General features: G+C 40.6%; 1 protein-coding gene across 1 annotated transcript in view; it reads right to left on the bottom strand.

Moving 5' to 3' along the window:
* The window catches only part of LOC128743470 (GILT-like protein 3), a 30480-nt gene extending 23412 nt beyond the window's left edge, over positions 1–7068 (bottom strand). The window contains exons 1-2 of the mRNA XM_053840060.1: positions 6974–7068; positions 6457–6839 (exon numbers count right to left, since the gene is read on the bottom strand). Of these exons, the coding sequence (XP_053696035.1) occupies positions 6457–6744 (288 nt within the window). The 5' untranslated portion in view covers positions 6745–6839; positions 6974–7068. The remainder of the gene's footprint in view (positions 1–6456; positions 6840–6973) is intronic.
* Positions 7069–17752: the final 10684 nt, after the last annotated feature.

Below are 17752 nucleotides of genomic sequence, written 5' to 3'. Positions count from 1 at the left end.
GGTTACTGATCGTTTTACCTTATTACAAGCGATGGGTTCACTAAGTGGGGATATCAGCATACCAATCTTCTTGCTACCTTTAGTTCTTCAAGCTGTTACCATTGGAGTCACTATTGTTGAGCTAAACTTTTGATTTTTCGCTTTAAAAGTTAGAGCGATGAAACTAATTTTGATCAGACCGAACATATTTTCACCCTCAAGGTGCTTTTTTAAACAATCCTGAAATCTGAATTTTTATACGCCCCCATAAAAAATCCCTCGAACTTTTCCCCTTATTCAGTAAGTTCGCGTTTCTATCTGCGACCTACTAACCGGCATCTGCATTAATAGATTTGATATTTTTGGTCGGTAGATGCGTAAAATGGCGTCTGTCTAAATTGTTTATCGGGGCATACACTCACCGCACCGTTCGACAAACGGTATTCGTTGTCTCTTTTATTCTCTAGTATTCTTATAAGAACGTTACGGTACGGAACGGAAACGGTAAGGCTGCTGGGAAGGACGGTATCCCGGCGGAACTTCTAAAAGTGGGGAGCGAGCGGCTGCATGAAGCCATCCACCGGATCATTGTCAAGATCTGGGAGAAAGAACAAATGCCGGAGGAGTGGTTGGATGGCCTCATTTGTCCAATTTTCGAAAAGGGACATCGACTGGAGTGCAAAAACTATCGAGGAATTACATTACTCAATTCTGCCTACAAGGTGCTTTCCCGTATCCTGTTCTGCAGACTGAGACCGTTAGCGGAGTCCTTCGTCGGCGAGTACCAAGCTGGTTTTCGTGAGGGTCGCTCCACGACGGATCAGATGTTTACCCTGCGTCAGTTGCTAGACAAGTTCCGGTAGTACAACTTGCAGACACACCATCTGTTTGTGGACTTTAAAGCGGCGCACGATTCAGTTAAACGAAATGAGCTATGGCAGATAATGCTAGAACATGGTTTCCGACGAAACTAGTTACGCTGATTCGTGCGACGCTGGACGGATCCAAATCATGCGTTAGAATAGCGGGTGAGACCTCAGCTGCTTTCGTGACGTTGGATGGACTGAAGCAAGGGGATGCACTCTCCAACCTGCTATTCAACATTGCCTTGGAAGGTGCATTACGAAGGGCAAACGTGGAAAGGAATGGAACTATCATCACAAAATCTCACATGCTTCTTGGTTTTGCGGATGACGTCGATATCATCGGAATCAACCGTAGAGCAGTGGAAGAGGCCTTCAGGCCCGTTAAAAGGGAAGCTGCGAGATTGGGACTTACCATTAATACCGCCAAAACGAAGTACATGGTTGCTGGTAGGGAACGTGGGAGCCCAAGTGATGCTGGTGCCGAGGTGGAGTTAGATGGGGAACGATATGAAGTAGTGGAGGAATTTATATACCTTGGTACACTCGTGACATGTGACAATGATGTAAGCCGCGAAGTGAAACGACGAGTTGCAGCCGCGAATCGGGCTTTCTATGGATTACGTAGCCAGCTGAAGTCCCGTAGTTTGCAAATTCGCACAAAACTGGCGCTCTACAGAACACTAATCCTCCCGGTGGCCCTCTACGGACACGAATCATGGACGCTAAAGGAAGCTGGTCGGCGAGTGCTTGGGGTTTTTGAGCGTAAAATTCTGCGATCTATACTTGGTGGTAAAATGGAAAATGGAGTGTGGCGCAGACGCATGAATCACGAGCTGTACCAAGTATACAAATATGCTGATATAGTGAAGGTAGCGCAATGTGGCAGGCTGCGGTGGGCTGGACACGTGGCCAGAATGCCCGATGAAAGAGTAGCCAAAACTATTTTCAGCAGAGAACCAGGAAGAGGCCGTAGACTCCGAGGCAGACCCTGCACCCGGTGGGTGTGTGCTGTCGAAGACGATGCACGTTCAGCTGGTGTTCGTGGGGATTGGAGAACGGCAGCCCAGGGTCGACGGTACTGGAGGACCATAATTCGTTCGGCGTAGGATCGGTAACGGACCGTTGCCACTAAAGTAAGTAAGTAAGTAAGTTCTTATGGGAAACTGCGAGTTTGACATCTCACTCGCTGTTCATAAGAATGCTGGGAGAACAAAAGAGGCAAACATACCAGTGCACACGGTCGGACTAGAGAACAGTGTTGTCAAGGCAAATAACATTGAAACACATCGCTGGTTCATTAAATCACTGAGAAAATCTACGAAAATTATTGAAAAAGCTGTCTTTTCTGTTGTTTTTAATAAAAAAAATTAATTATGAACATACATTTCTCTTGAAAGTATTGAACCACGTTTTCACCATTGGAGGTTTCAGTTAATTTCAAACCTATAATTCTTATTTCCAGAACCGAAACAATGTCTTGGCAACACGATAGTTCATCAGTTACGCTGCAGCTGCTGCTACTGGTGAACAAGTTCCGCCAATTCAGAATTTATTTCCACTTTTGTTATAAAATAATAAAACTTTCGGCTAGTGAATAATATGGTAGGTGACAATTGGGTGCTTGACTTTAAGAGTAGTTGCAATCAGTGCTGAAAAATGTGATGGATTGGTTAGTAGCGAGGTGGCGATTGCCTTCAGCAGCTGAAAAATGTACGTTTTTGGACAAAAAATTTTTATACATCATATTTCTTGTCGGAAACCCAGTAAATTGTGTTTGTGTGAATTAAATTTATGGTTAAGTAATTTGTGAAGATGTTCCTATCAAAATATTTTGAGAATATGAATAAAAAAGTGCATTTTCAGCTCATTTATTTTCAACTGATTAAAATAGGTGACACTGCTTAATTCGTTTCTTACCCTACGTATTTTTTAATGAATGGTTTAAATTTTTGAAACTAATAGGCCAGATAAAGCTGGAAAGGACGGCATCCCCGCCGAACTTTTGAAAGTCGGGAGCGAACGGCTGTATTGTGCAATCCCATCAGGTTATACTAAAGGTATGGACTGAGGAGGAATTACCTACGGACTGGTTGGAAGGTCTCATATGCCCAATTTACAAAAAGGGCCATCGACTCGAATGCAGCCATTATCGAGGAATTACTTTCCTCAATTCTTCATACAAAATTCTCTCCAGCATCCTGTCTCTCAGACTGAGGCCGTTACAGGAAACCTTTGTTGGCGAATACCAGTGCGGTTTTCGAGAGGAACGCTCCACGACGGACCAAATGTGCGACAGATCCTCGATAAATTCCGGGAATTCAACTTTCAGACTCATCATCTGTTTATAGACTTCAAGGCGGCGTACGATTCAGTTAAACGAAACGAGCTGTGGCAGATTATGCTTGAACATGGTTTTCCAACAAAACTGATTAGGCTGATACGTGCTACCCTTGATGGTTCAAAATCAAGCGTCAGGATAGCGGGTGAGACTTCGGACTCGTTTGTGACGTTAGATGGTTTAAAGCAAGGTGACGGACTATCGAACTTGCTGTTCAACATTGCATTGGAAGGTGCTATTCGAAGGGCCGGCGTGCAGAGAAGCGGTGCCATCATCACGAAATCTCATATGCTCCTAGGGTTCGCGGACGACATCGATATCATCGGTGTTAACCGTAGAGCTGTGGAAGAAGCGTACACGCATCTTAAAGAGGAAGCTGCGAGGATAGAGCTTATCATAAATTCTACCAAAACAAAGTATATGGTGGCTGGTAGAGAGCGTGGTAGCCCTTCGGGTGTTAGAACTGCGGTGGTGATAGATGGAGATACTTTTGAAGTGGTCGACGAATTTGTTTACCTTGATACGTTAGTGACATGTGACAACGATGTGAGCTGTGAAGTAAAAAGGCGGATAGCGACTGCCAACAGGGCCTTCTACGGATTACGTAGCCAGCTGAGGTCCCGTAGCCTACAACTCCGTACAAAACTCGCGCTCTATAAGACGCTAATTCTCCCGGTGATACTCTATGGCCACGAAGCGTGGACGTTGAAAGAGAGCGACCGACGAGCTCTTGGCGTTTTCGAGCGTAAGATCCTGCGATCAATTCTTGGCGGCATATTAGATGAAGGAGTGTGGCGCAGGCGCATGAATCATGAAATATACCAAGTGTACAAAGATGCGGATATTGTGAAGCGACTAAAATACGGCAGGCTACAGTGGGCTGGCCACCTAGCAAGGATGCCGGATGAGAGACCAGCGAAAACAATATTTAGCAGAGAACCCGACAGAGGTCGACGACTTCGAGGCAGACCCCGTACCCGTTGGATGAGCGCTGTTAACGAGGATGCTAGAACAGCGGGTGTTAGGGGCGACTGGAGAGTGGCAGCCCAAGACCGAGTAATGTGGAGACGGCTCCTGAATTCGGCATTGATTCGATAAGCGGATTGTCGCCAAAAAAGTAAAGTAAGGCCAGATAAATTTTTTATGACCTGGAAATCGTTTCAACCATATCTGAACAACAGATAATAATAAATTTACAACATACAAATGAAACACACAGACACTTATAGCAATACATACTAAAGGGACGATTCAAATATGACGTCCACCAAATTTCTGCTTTTTTGGACCACCCTCCCCCTCTGTCCGATTGTGTCACAAAACTCAACCTCCCCCCTTCTTTGGACGTCACAAAAACTCAAAATAAAAATGAAAAGCGTGTTGAAAGTAAAAAGCTTAACCTTTTAAGAGTTAGTGTATGATTAAAAACGATATATAAAATAACAATTAATAGCAAATAATAACTGCGAACAAAGGCTCTAGTAACATTCAATTGCAAATTGTTACAAATCAATGAAGAAATGAAGCTTTGGTTTCAATTGAAGTAGCACGGCTCCACTTAAAAACAAGCTTCAATCTGCGTCGGCGAAGCAGGTTTCACTACATCGTGACGATAGCTTTAAGAGTTCATTGCACTTTTCTATCCAATATTTAGTAAAAGGCTAGAAACTTTGATTGCAAATGAATTGAAATTGATTTACACAACACATATCATTCAATGCAACGCGCGATCTATTTCGTTTCGTGATCTATTTCGTGGAACAATAAGTTCGAAAATCGAAATAAATCGATGTGTGATGAATGACTGAGAAACATGTTTTTGCTGCCTTTTGATGAAAATGCAATTTTTTCGGCGGATGTCACATTTGCCTAGACCCCCTCCCCCCGCTATGCCCGATACGAACGCTGATCATTTGGTTGAGGTACTGTCATGAGCGTGTGACACCACCATGCCTAGGAATGGCTGGCCTAGGTATAGGACAGCGGTTCCCAACCTATTTTGGATCGCGAACCCCCTGGCAAAATTCCCTGTACTATTCTACAGCGAACTAAATTTTTGGCGTACCCCCGGGGGTTCGCGAACCCCCATTTGGGAAACGCTGGTATAGGATCTAAAATTAAAAAAGAAAAAAACTTATCCAATTTAATTCTACTATGTATATTTTATTCACGACAGATACGTATTTTGCCTACGACTTGCAGGCTTCCTCAGTGTCTGAGGTTCGAAAACAGACACTGAGGAAGCCTGCAAGTCGTAGGCGAAATACGTATCTATCGTGAATAAAATATTCGTAGTAGAATTAAATTGGAAAAGTTTTCTTCTTTTTTAATTTTAGGCTTCGTATTCTACTAAGACGCTCCAAAAACTTCAGTAGGTATAGGAGGTCACCGGCTTACTGGTGGACGGATGAAATTTCGGAACTCCACGGAGCGTGCTTTCGTGCGAGGAGAATTATACAAAGAGCTCGTTCGGACGAAGGCAGGGCTGAATGTCGAGTAGCACTTGTTGCTGCACGTGCAGCTCTTAAGAACCAATGCGAACCCGTGGAGTGTTGCCTATAGGGTCGTAATGGCAAAGACCAAGGGTGTGATGGTGCCCGCAGAGCGATCGCCAGAGATGCTGGAGCGGATCATCGAGGGCCGCTTTCCGCGCCACAAGCCAAGGCTCTGGCCTCAGGTCGCTGAGTCGTCCAACGGTCGACGTTCCAGTATCTCAGACCATAGCGTAGAATGGTCGGCCTCCATGCCGAACATCCAAAGTAACTATTGTAATTTTTTAGTTGACAATGTTTATACTCCACGTTGACGACTTTTAGAAAAATTAAAACTTCCTTCTACCTCGCTGTGGATTTGTTCTATATGGTTAGGTCTTAGTAATTTAACTCTAGAACCAAGCATGGCAAAACAAAACTGTTTTTCTGAAAATGTAAGCGCATTTTCTTAGCAGTTTAGAAAAAATTAAATCAAGAGCAATAGTAGTACACTTGTTCAGGTCTATTCAGGTTCAAGGTTCAATTGAAATAAACAATATTTTCAAATTATTCATAAAAGTCCTTACGGATCAAGTCTATGATTTTTTTATAACGCATGTACATTCATGCACAAACAAAAATACGTTCACATGGAAGTACACATTGAAATCACAACACTTACGCCATAGTTTATAATTCCTCGCATCACAATTTGAATATTCGTCCGTTTCCGTGAATCGGGCACGTCAAAGCAAAATGTCAACACAACGGTGGAATAAGCTGATACAAGTGGCATACTCACATAGGCCTTCCCGAACGGGACCAACTTAAGATCCATCTGATCCCGATAGCGACCCCACGCTGGCACCAGTTGATACGTGATGAATGACACGCTGTCTGGGCAGAGGGCTTCGTAGTATACGGCCACCGATAATTTATCATCATCGTTAACGCTGCCGCTGCTGCTGCTGCTGATGTTGAGCGTTGTACCGTCACCTTCGAGGCGGCTCTGTTGTGAATCCTCCGCCAGGACCGTTAATGAGAAAATAATGCCCAACCAGAAAATCCTTACCGTCGATTCTGGGCTCATTATTGCCGATCGAAGCCCGATCTGGGTTTGGAAATTGAATTAAGTATCGCGTGAAAAATGGGCCTCCCGTACCGGTTGCGAATCGAGCGGCGGATCTGTTGGCGGCAAAAAGGCATTACCAAAACCAATCAATTTCAATAGGCAACGGATGCGGTCACGTAACGCGGTCGTGAATCATAATTTCGGATTCGGAAGTATGGTTAGTACGGTGGGAATATTCAACTCTTACCCGGAAGTAGCCTCTCCACCAAAGCACAGCGAATGCAAATTGATTTATGCAGTGCGATAATCAAAATACGATCAGCGAGGGACTAAGCGCAGCGACCGACGCGATGATGGCACCGGTTGAGGGTGAACTGTCTGCCACCACCAGCCAGACTCCACAACGACGACGACGACGAGTCAATGGAGCAAAAAATAGCTTAGTGGACTCCACCCAGTGTTCGCTGCTCGCCGGAACCGAATCTGCTCATTGAACAATCTGCGGATGACGCAACGAACTTGACAAAGACGCGAAGCATTCGAGCTTCGACCTCGGTGGCTTATTGTGTGACGGTGGAAGTTCAGCATCACGCGTGCCGCCGAAGAAGAAGCACATTCCGCGCGCGCTTCAAGAACGTGTGTACGGTATAGAGAATAATAATAAGCTAACCAACTGAGACTGAGACTGAGACTGTGGCTGAGATAACGTCAGGAAACTGGATTTTGTAGTCATTGTTCTTTCCCATACAGAACGTGATAGTGACCGACATAAATAGAAGTCGCGCTTGCAGACCACCACGCATGCATACATTAAAATAATGATGAAAAAAAAACTTTATCTTTCACACGCGAAGGCACTACTCCGGCAGCTTCGGCTGAGCTCGCGTGAGCAATTACTGTAGAATGTGCGAGCGCGTGAGCTAAGTAAACAAGTAATTTGTGAACATTACAGACGATGCGATGGTCTGAAGTTCGGTCTAATGTGGGTTGCGAAGTAGAACACTATGTAATTATCATCATCATACATAGGCATGTGCGTACATTTTGTGTTCTACGCATCCGGAGCATTCGACATCAGGCCGTGTGGCCTAAAAATGAGTAGATTTTCATCCAGTCAATATAAATTTTTTACGTCTGATTAAAAAGCCAGACAATTGTTTTAAGCTTTTGCTTTCCTTGTTGAAGACGTAAGCATAACAACTTGTTGTATTCTGGTACCACCACTAGCGTGTCCAAACCTTGATAGAAAGTGGGGCACAAAACTTTTGCACTACGCAGTACAGTTGATACATCTCACTAATTTTATTAGTAATACAATATAACTTTAATTCCGTCTAAACCGTCATGATAACTAATATCTATTTTAGCATTAACTGTTTATTTCAATTTTTTCTTGATTTTGTGTTAGATGCTTGTACTGACACTGAGTTTAATTTTAACTAAAGTTTATCTTAATTCAGTATTAGTTTTCCAAGTCAGAATTTTACTTCAATTTGCTTATTCTCTGCTAAGGAGTAACAGGCTCAAATTTATGTAATACTAGCTGACCCGACATACTTCGTATTGACACAAATTTAACTGTGTTGTACATAAATCGTGAATCTCGGATGACCTTTGTCACAATCTTGAGTTTTGCAAGTTTCTGGGGAGTTCATGGGTGTTTTAATATACAAATTTTCCTCGCAGTAAAGTAGAAAACAACTCCCCCCATTGCTTAACCTGATAAAATAAAGCGGATAGCATTTAAATATTCGCCATCATTACAAACCATTTCGCCGAATTCCATTTTGCGGAACACCAATTCTCGGTTGACCATAACGCGGAATATAAAGTTTCGCAGAATACCATATCGCGAAAAACCTTACGCGGGATGTACCATTTCATGGAAAATCTTTTCGTAGAAAGTACCATTTCGCAGGGGTGACCCAGCTGAAGGAAAGTAATAGGTCAGTAGATCTAGGAAAATAAATAAACCTAGATAGAGGTGATCTCTACGGGGGGTTGCCCCCCCGCAGTGGCCGGCGCTTCCGACGCTTCATTTGTATAGGAGCCCCCCTCCTAAAGTGGGGAGAGATTTCAATTCACCATAAAAAAAATTCTTGTCTCCAAAAACATCCACATGTCAAATTTGGTTCCATTTGCTTGATTAGTTCACGAGTTATGAGGAAACTTGTATTTCATTTGTATGGAAGCCCCCCCCTCCTTCTTCAAAAAGCGAGGGGTCATCATTCCCCTACGAAAGAGGGGAGGGATCTCAATTCACCAATGTTGCTATTCATCGATAAAAGTACTGATTCGGTTCGAAACACACTCAAAGGTGATTCCATAGCGTCTAATTCTCTGGCTATGCTTTTCTAGCTGAGAATTATTTAATGACAGTAAGAGAAAAGCGAATTACCACTCACTCTTTTTCATGCAATGATTTGATCGCTGGTGATGCCAATCAAAAACGATTACCTCGCATTTTACTCATCGCGATGAGTAGCTATGATTTATCAATTTTGGAAAACAGGCAAAAACGCTATCGGATATCGAATTATACCGTCAAAAAACATGTAGGGTTCGGGAGGGTATTCCCATCACGCTACTAATTTCGGCATACATTACCTTTTTTGGCTGTACTTTCCCAAATAAAAACTTTACCGCTATATAACAATACTGAAACGAATGTAGCACTCATAGGCTTTAATGTGTTGTAACTATTTTCATAAAAATGTAAGTAATTTGCTTAATTTTATTCAATAAACATCAAAACCACTGTTTTCCACTAGCACGTAACCAGGCTGAAAAAACTAGCAGCAATCGCTTATGCGTATCCGCTCTTGATGATGGTTTGGAAAACACACAATTATTATCACGTTTACTTGTTCTAGAAACTAAACAGCTGTGAATATGCTATCACAGAACAATTCTACTTCTTTTTATCACGGAAAAACACAAAAATTCCCCTCTGATATGAAAATATAAATCAATTTTCATTCACTAGCCGTTAGCAGCATTTTGTTTGTAATTCCAGCTTACTACTACCAATATATGTGCTGACATATCTGGTATTTGAGTGAACTGGCGCTACTGTATATGAACGATTCAATGATACACTAGCGCCAGCAGCAAGCTGTTGTCACTGCAAAACTGATTATCTTCAATGAGCCCGGAATGTAGACAATAGCGAGAAGTTATCAATCGGTCTCTCTTTTCTTGTCTCTTTCGGTCTGTTTTTTAAAAGCATTTAATCGCTGTGCATGCTAATTCGGCCTGTCGGATTTAAAAAACACAGACACCACTATAGAAAATGGGCTCAATTTAGCCGCAGCGACTTCATCATTTCTCGTGACTATAACTCAAATTCAGTAGCGTTTTATTAAGACCAAAATACACGCCGATTAAATATTATTCTATCAACTAGTATAAAAATCTTGTCTCGAATAAATATAGTTTCAACGTAGTTCCTAAATATTGTTCAGGCTACCGCTTAATGGGCTGGAAATACCCACCCGTACCCTACCTAACATTTATGTTGGTTTTTCAGTTCGACTATTAGCACCTGAGATACTTGGAATCTACATTTTTGCGACATAATACATAAATGCACTTCAAAACATCAACGTTCTTCTACACCCAGAAGACTTTTAATCTCATAAAATTATTTTAACATGCTATTTATAAGTTTTCGACATTCACGTAGAGTGCAGCATATCGTCTTTTTTTTCGTGACAATGATAAGCTCAAAGGATCAAATTTTGAACAGTAGCCGACGATCTTTTTATTATCAGCCTTCATCGTTAGTCACACAAGAAGAAGATGTATTATTTTGCATAGCTTCGAACCTTCGAGGCACCATTTAATAATAATAATATTGCACCAGGTTTGCATTTCATTGAAACTAAATCTTGAAACAATTTTGTTTGTCCGTGTGCCGCTTGAAGTTACTGGTTGTGTATGGCGTTGCAAGTATATGTTGACGTTTGACAAGTTCATAATTATTATATGTGATACGAATAACGTTTTATATTTGAACGAGCAATAGTTCTTTTGTAATTTGCCAAAAAATATGTTTGTTTACGTTTCATCGCAAAATACATTCTCGGTTGGATGACAGCGATTGACGATGACTAGCGATGAGTGTGAGACAGAGATACCGAGCGAGTATTTTCGAGCGTAATCAATTCATATTTTGCTCACCAGTTTTTGCGTCGGCGATTCATCGCGAGCAATCAGGATACGATAGAGTTGCCAGTTGATAAGATTTAAATTGCTGATGAGCAGGTGATGAGCCTTCATCGTGATGAAAATTTGCAACATTGCAATTCACCATAGAAAAAATTGTCAACAAAAACACCCACATGCTAAATTTGGGTCCATTTGCTTGATTAGTTTTGGAGTTATGGAGCCCCCCTCCTAAAAAGGTAAGGGGTCCTAATTCATCATAGAAAAAATTCATGCCTACGAAAACACCCACGTGCCAAATATGGTTCCATTTGATTAATTAGTCCTCGAGTTATGAGGAAATTTGTATAGATTTTTGAATACTGTGCATAACTACGATTATTGCGTTTTTTTTATAAATGTCTGTTGAATATTACGCCAATATTTACAAACGGGCCATAATATTTGAGAGCGAAATAATTTAACGTGAAACTGAAAGTATTTTATATGGCAGAAAATATCGTCGTTAGCAGTAGATTGTCCTTCTAGAAAATTAACAAATTTATGATCGAAATTCCTTGCAATGATCAAATTACCCAGCATAATTAGAAAGAATAATTAGTTTTAGTCATGCCTCCCAGTTGGCTTCGAGGTATGACGCTGGCCTAACAAGCCAGTCGTCGTATGTTTGAATCTCGACTGGGAGAGGCTGTTAGAGTCAATAGGATCGTAGCAATTGGCCCTGCAATTATCCTGCACTCTAACAGCTGGCTGCGAAGTCTGTCGTATAAAAACAGAAAGTCAAGTATCGTCAACGGAATGTAGCACCTAGACTTTGCTTTGCATGTTTTAGACAAAAAGAGTGATTGCATGCATTGCTTTCCTTAGAAAAACGCGATGCAATAATGCGCAGATTTAGGCACAGATTTTTTATTCATGTTCCAAATTCTGCGCAGAAATGTATCCTACGAAGAAATCGTGAAAGAATACGCAATCTCACCCAAATGGCTGAGGTATAGAGGCAGGAATTCAATTCAAGTAGAATCTTTAACTTGCATTGATTGGAATCCTGTGCTGTGTCTCGGGGTCCGAACCTACGAGCGCCAATTCATGAATACATGTCTTCTATTTTTTTTAATGTCCAACCTCATGGGGCTGTCAGAGAGTGGGGAAGTGGTTTCTATATGAAAACACAATTTTTAGTATTAGTCTAAAGTGTAATGTTCAGTATGCAGAAAATCCGAATCAATTCGCCTTTCACGTTATCGAGAATAAAATATTTTAAATGTGGCAATCAAAATGATAACAATATTCCTTTGCCACCCGGACAGCAAGAAGGCCGAATCATGGATTTAATTATGGTAATAGCTAATGCCGGATTTTTTGGTGTGCTTTCAGCGTATAAAGACATAAACAGCATGGCAGGAGTATTTGTTTTCACTTTTTGGGTGCGCAGAATTAGGAGCAAACATGCACAGAATTAGGAACATGGGCAAGAAAAAGTGCGCAGAATTAGGCACCGTGGATAAGTTTACAAAACGAAAAATATACTCAATTGTTGGTCGACTTATATTTCCCATATTTTTTACCAGATATTATAGACCGTAGCACTACTCGTCGCTGCTATCCACGTTGTTAATTTAAATCTAGGATACTTAGAATAGCGGAAGAATCATAAAAATGTCTTAACTGCGCAGAATATGGTACGTTCACGGTACACGTAATTATTTTTCATTCAAAAATCTTCGGAAAAAAGACAAAAACGAAAGAAATTTTTTTTGGCTGATTTTCGGAAATTCCATTGTTTGAATTTCCATTCCTGTTTCGTGCCAATCAAAATGTCAAATTTTGTATTTCATTACTTTTATGCAAGAACGAGAAACATGATACTTTTATTCACTCTTTTGCGGACACACTTTTGCGAAACATCACGATGAAAAAGAGAGCTAGCACTATGGATAGATCTGTTTTTCATCTGCATCACTCGCGGACACTCAAAAAAGAGTAGGGTAGAGACGTCTACATTGAGACTCTTTTTTTCCAAACATTTCAAAAAATGTTTGATGATAGCTACCAACGAGCTCTTTAATCCATTTGAAAGGTATATCCTTCTAGTTGTTTGAAAAAAAGTTTTAGCCGATTTGGTTATAAGCTAAATTAGTTATACCCACCAATGTGAAGGTGTAATTTTGTCTCACTCTTCACCAGTAGGTGAGAAGAGTTCATTTACAGTCAATCTCTATGGATTGATTTGCAATTGAACACAAAAAAAAATTGCATGGCGAAAGCTATGTCACAGTGTCACCCACGTGTCTGTGTCTCAGCGTTGCCAACAGGAATGTTTTATGAAAAATAGTGAACTAGCGGAGTTAGCAAACAATTCGATTGTCATATTTTTCAAATTTTAACTCTTATTACCATGTGTTGCCATGCAGTAATTTTAATTTAAATTTAATATGTATTTTGTTGTTGGAAATCACTTCAAAATCATTGCAAAAAATTTATTTTGACCCCCCCCCCAGAACTGATATTTTTTGAAAAATATATTTAAAAAATCAACAATTATTTCTCAAACTACATTATGCGATGTAGGTTCACAAACTTTCACTTTCCATGAAAATGTCATGGGTCTTGAATGTTTTATGACGTAGCTAATCCTGTTGACTCACTGTTCCTGTTGTCTCACTGTTGACTACTCTCCCCTAATTCAAAATAGTATGTAATTATGTAGAGCAGTCTTAGGTTGCCAGAATGAAAGAATATCGATGGAAGGTTGTAAATGACAATTTTTGAGAGACGCTTTAGTCCCAAACTAACCAAGAGATACTAATGAATATACCTGAGTGTGGAAGCCAAAATATTAATCTTTCAAATGATTATTACAACTATAGTTTTCTACAACTATAGGCCACTTTCGGAGATATTGTGGCACGAAAAAGCACTATTTTTCGACAAAAAAGTCATGAAACTAACATGAAGCATTAAGATATTGTTATGATATTATGACAAAACGATGTGTTTTGAAAATATAGTCTCTATTCTCTAGTCAAAAAATAACTTTTTTGTATTTGGAAATATAGGCAAAGTTGAAAATATTGTAAAAACAAGCAACTTGGCTGAAGGAATAAAATTTATATCTTTATTGAGTGTTGAACTGTAGGGCATATTCTTTAAAACTTCTTTAAAAATTAGTTTTTCATATTTTCTTAGTTGCATTTTACAAGAATGCAATGTTCAAGGCAATTATTGAAGCACTCAAAATACACGCAGAATGCCGTGAATCTTTTGGACCTTTACTTGCTAAGTTATCGCATATTCAAGCTATAAATTCCATAGCTTCACGAGCCCATGGGATAAAATGGGGAAAGCGGATTTATAAAATCAGTACTTCATATTAAAGCTTAAGTCGAGTACTATAAACTTGTATGGGTTTCGCTTGTCCCCAACCACCCAAATGAGAGTACGGAAAGCATAGGTTTTTTACGTTTTGCGTTTGCTATAGGCTCGATTCACGTCCATTCTTTTGTGTTAGTAGATAGACACATGGTTTCTTCGGCAAAGTTATAGAAAATATAAAGGCAAAGGAGAAATGACATTTCTATCTCTATCGAGCGCAGGGCCATAGAGCATTTTCTTTACAAATTCTTTAAAACATAGTTTTTCATACTTAGCTTATGTTGGTTGCATTTTACAAGAGTATATTCTAGGTGATTATTGAAGGACTCAAAAGACATCTTTTTGCAGAAGGTTGAAACAGGGCGGAAACACTACTAACTGCAACTGCACTAACTACAACTGCAATAATGATTTTTTGATGTCAACAATTGAGTATATTTCACTATCAGTTGAATGTTGCACAAGATTGTTATAATTTAGTGCAGGGGTGAGAACACACAGGGTTGCCAGTTATTATACAACATGCATTGGAACCGGTTCAACTAGTATGCGAAACCTAAGAATGAAGCAATGGCTGTTCTCGCAGTACCTTAACGACGTGGCATTACTTCTAAGTGAACTGGTAAGCTGGTGTACGCGGACGACCTGGAATTATTTCTAACCGTCGAAGATTGTCGCAGCCTGATATAGCAAGAACTGGCTTATCGTTAGTACTGCAAAATGTCAGATTATGACATGATATTGTCAGCCCAATTGTCAGTGTTCTGTTTGAATATAGCATTGATGATCAGGTACTCAAAAGAGTCGACCACGTCAAGAATCTACCCTACTAGCACAGTTGTGGCAACCGATTTATGACTAAATTCAATCATTAATAAGTTTGTGCAACCATATATGCGAAAAGTGTGCTGCTTGGGTAGGTTGCGCTCTCTCTCTCTTTCTCTCTCTCTCTCGCTCTGTCTATCTATCTATCTATCTTGCTTTCGATTCCGTATTCTCTTTTATGATAATTTTACAATTTTTCTACCCGCTGTTTCCTCTTTCTCTGTTCCTTTTTTCGTTACCTGTCCTGGTTTTCGCTTTTTTTCCCAAGTTCTAATTTTCTCTATTCCTTTCTTCATCCTTCTTCTTCTATTTTCCCACCCATTTCAGACCAGTTTCTCCTCTTTTCCTGTCTCGTTTATTTTTGTTATATTCTGTCCCGTTTCGATTTCTGTCTTTTTTCATTTTCGGTCCCTTCCACTATTGTCTTCTGTTTTCATTTTATTCATCCTATTTTTCTGCTCTCACTTTTCCGTTCTCCTGCTCCCATTCTTTTTCCTTTTCTATCCCGTTTTTCTCTGTCCAGTTTATCCTCGCTTTCTTTGTCCCTGCCTTTGTTTTCGTTAGTGTTCTGCGTTTCTCCCATTTATCTTCTCTTTTTTTCTTTGCGTTATATTTTTCTGTACCGTCTCCTCGTTTACCTTTGTTGCTGTAACATAGGCTTTTCCCTCGTTTTCCATCTTGTTTGCTCTCCTGTTTTCTTAATTTCCATTTTTCATTCTCTTTTTATACTCCGGTTTTCCTCACATTCTGTCACGTCTCTCCGCTTTTAGTAACCCGTTTCTTTGTACAGTTTTTGTCACGTTTTCCTTCGTGCTCTTTTCCGTTTTTTCTTCTTCGGTCTTGTGGGAGTTGAATACCCCTGACACAGACACGTTCAACGACCTGACTGCTAGTCAGCAGTCGGTCGCCTGCAGTTGGTTTCAACTTGGACTTGGACGATTCTTTGTAACTATAATCTACGCTTTGCATAATAGCGACCACGATAGGACAGTTTCTGCTCTTACAGTATCCAAGGAATTTATTCCTCAGATGTTTTATTGTCTGGATTAGAGAATCGCCAAAGAATCCTGCATTTTGGGAACGTGAGTGTCAAATAACAAAAAAATTATTTCGTCACTAGTGGGTGCTTATCATTTTTTTTTCGAACCATGTCAGGCTTAGGAGATAATATTGGATGATATATTCCGATTATAATTTGGATGCTTTTCTCCCTAATTGCTGGTCGAGTGATATAAAAAAACTTCGATACGACCGAATATGAGGGAAATATTTCGGTTCGTTCATTGCGTAATAAAATATATGGTTCGGTATAACCATAGATGAACTAAATGGTTCGGTACGAGTATTGATAATTAAAAAAATTTGGCACGATCATTTTTAATTGAAGTATAGTGTTCGATAGGACCATAGATTATATAAACAGTTCGGTAAGATTATTTATAGGTAAAACGATTCAGTACTGTCATTGTTGAATGGAATCAACGACATACTCCAGCGCCTCTATGGTTCAAAGGTACATTAGTACCAGTGAGCCACATGCCCTGGTAGGTGTTGTGGGTTCATATCTGGTTATAATCTCAGATTATAGTTTGGTTCGACCCATGCACCTTCCAACTTTGGACAAAAGGTAGAAGTCACAACGACTACTTGTTAAGCGTAGCTACTAATAACCCACTTCCCCCTCCCCCTCTCGCCTTTTCGCTCTTCCTTCTTCACTCTAAAATTGCATTACTTTCTTCTGCCGCCCCTTCGATTGTAAAAGAACTACCGTTTCTAAAAACATATTGATTAAAATATTGGGTGGTCTAAGAATTGAAAGATTCTTAGCTGGAAAATTTAGTAACAAAAGTCCTGGGAATCCTGTGGGTCCAGAAAGACACCGCCTAGCCAATAAAGCATGTGAAGGAAAAAATTTACTTGAGGCACGTGCTCAAGTGTGCCCCAGCCTGGGCACGCCAGTGGATACCACAACATCCAACATCGCTCATTCAGAGCCGGCGCACAATAATTAAATCAAGCCGCCGCCATCCAAACTTTCATCCTATTTAAAGCAAAACAATCTCAGTTGAAGGGCTGCAACTGTCTGTTGGTCCCGCAAAAATAATTAACTACCATCTTCCCGGCAAAAAGATTGCATTCTCCCGTTTCGCCAGCGCAACGCCGTCGCTGTGCAATAAATAACGGGAAACTAGTGCAGCACAAACAGGAGAAAAAAAAGCACGAGACGCAGTTTCGCAGGCAGATCACTTTTACTACTACCAGATTTCGAAATCCTCTTCGCGTAAAAGATGTACAGCAAGACAACCCGGAAAACAACGGAAATTATAATTGAAAAAGTTTCACATAACCGCCAACCAACCGAACCAACCGGCCGGCCATCCTACCCGACCGTCCAGAGGGAACATCCCGTTTGCTGTTTTAGTCGTCGTCTTCGCCGTCGTCATCGTCGAAGTCCTGTCAGCTGTGCGGATCTTGTTGCTGCTGCGGTGGCGGCGACGGCGGTGTTTCATCCTCGCCAATGAAAGAGGTAAACGCAGCGAAATAAAATAGCTTACGCTAAAGTTTCCACGCTGTCTCTTTCGAACTATGGCCGCGTGCAAATCTGTTTTCGCTTGAAATTAAAGTGGATAGCAATGTAAAATTAGTTTGTTTACAGTCC

Source organism: Sabethes cyaneus, chromosome 3, assembly GCF_943734655.1.
Source record: "Sabethes cyaneus chromosome 3, idSabCyanKW18_F2, whole genome shotgun sequence".
In the NCBI taxonomy this organism is placed as follows: Eukaryota; Metazoa; Arthropoda; class Insecta; order Diptera; family Culicidae; genus Sabethes; species Sabethes cyaneus.
Note: the sequence above shows the minus strand (reverse complement) of the source record. Positions and strands in the feature narration are given on the sequence as shown.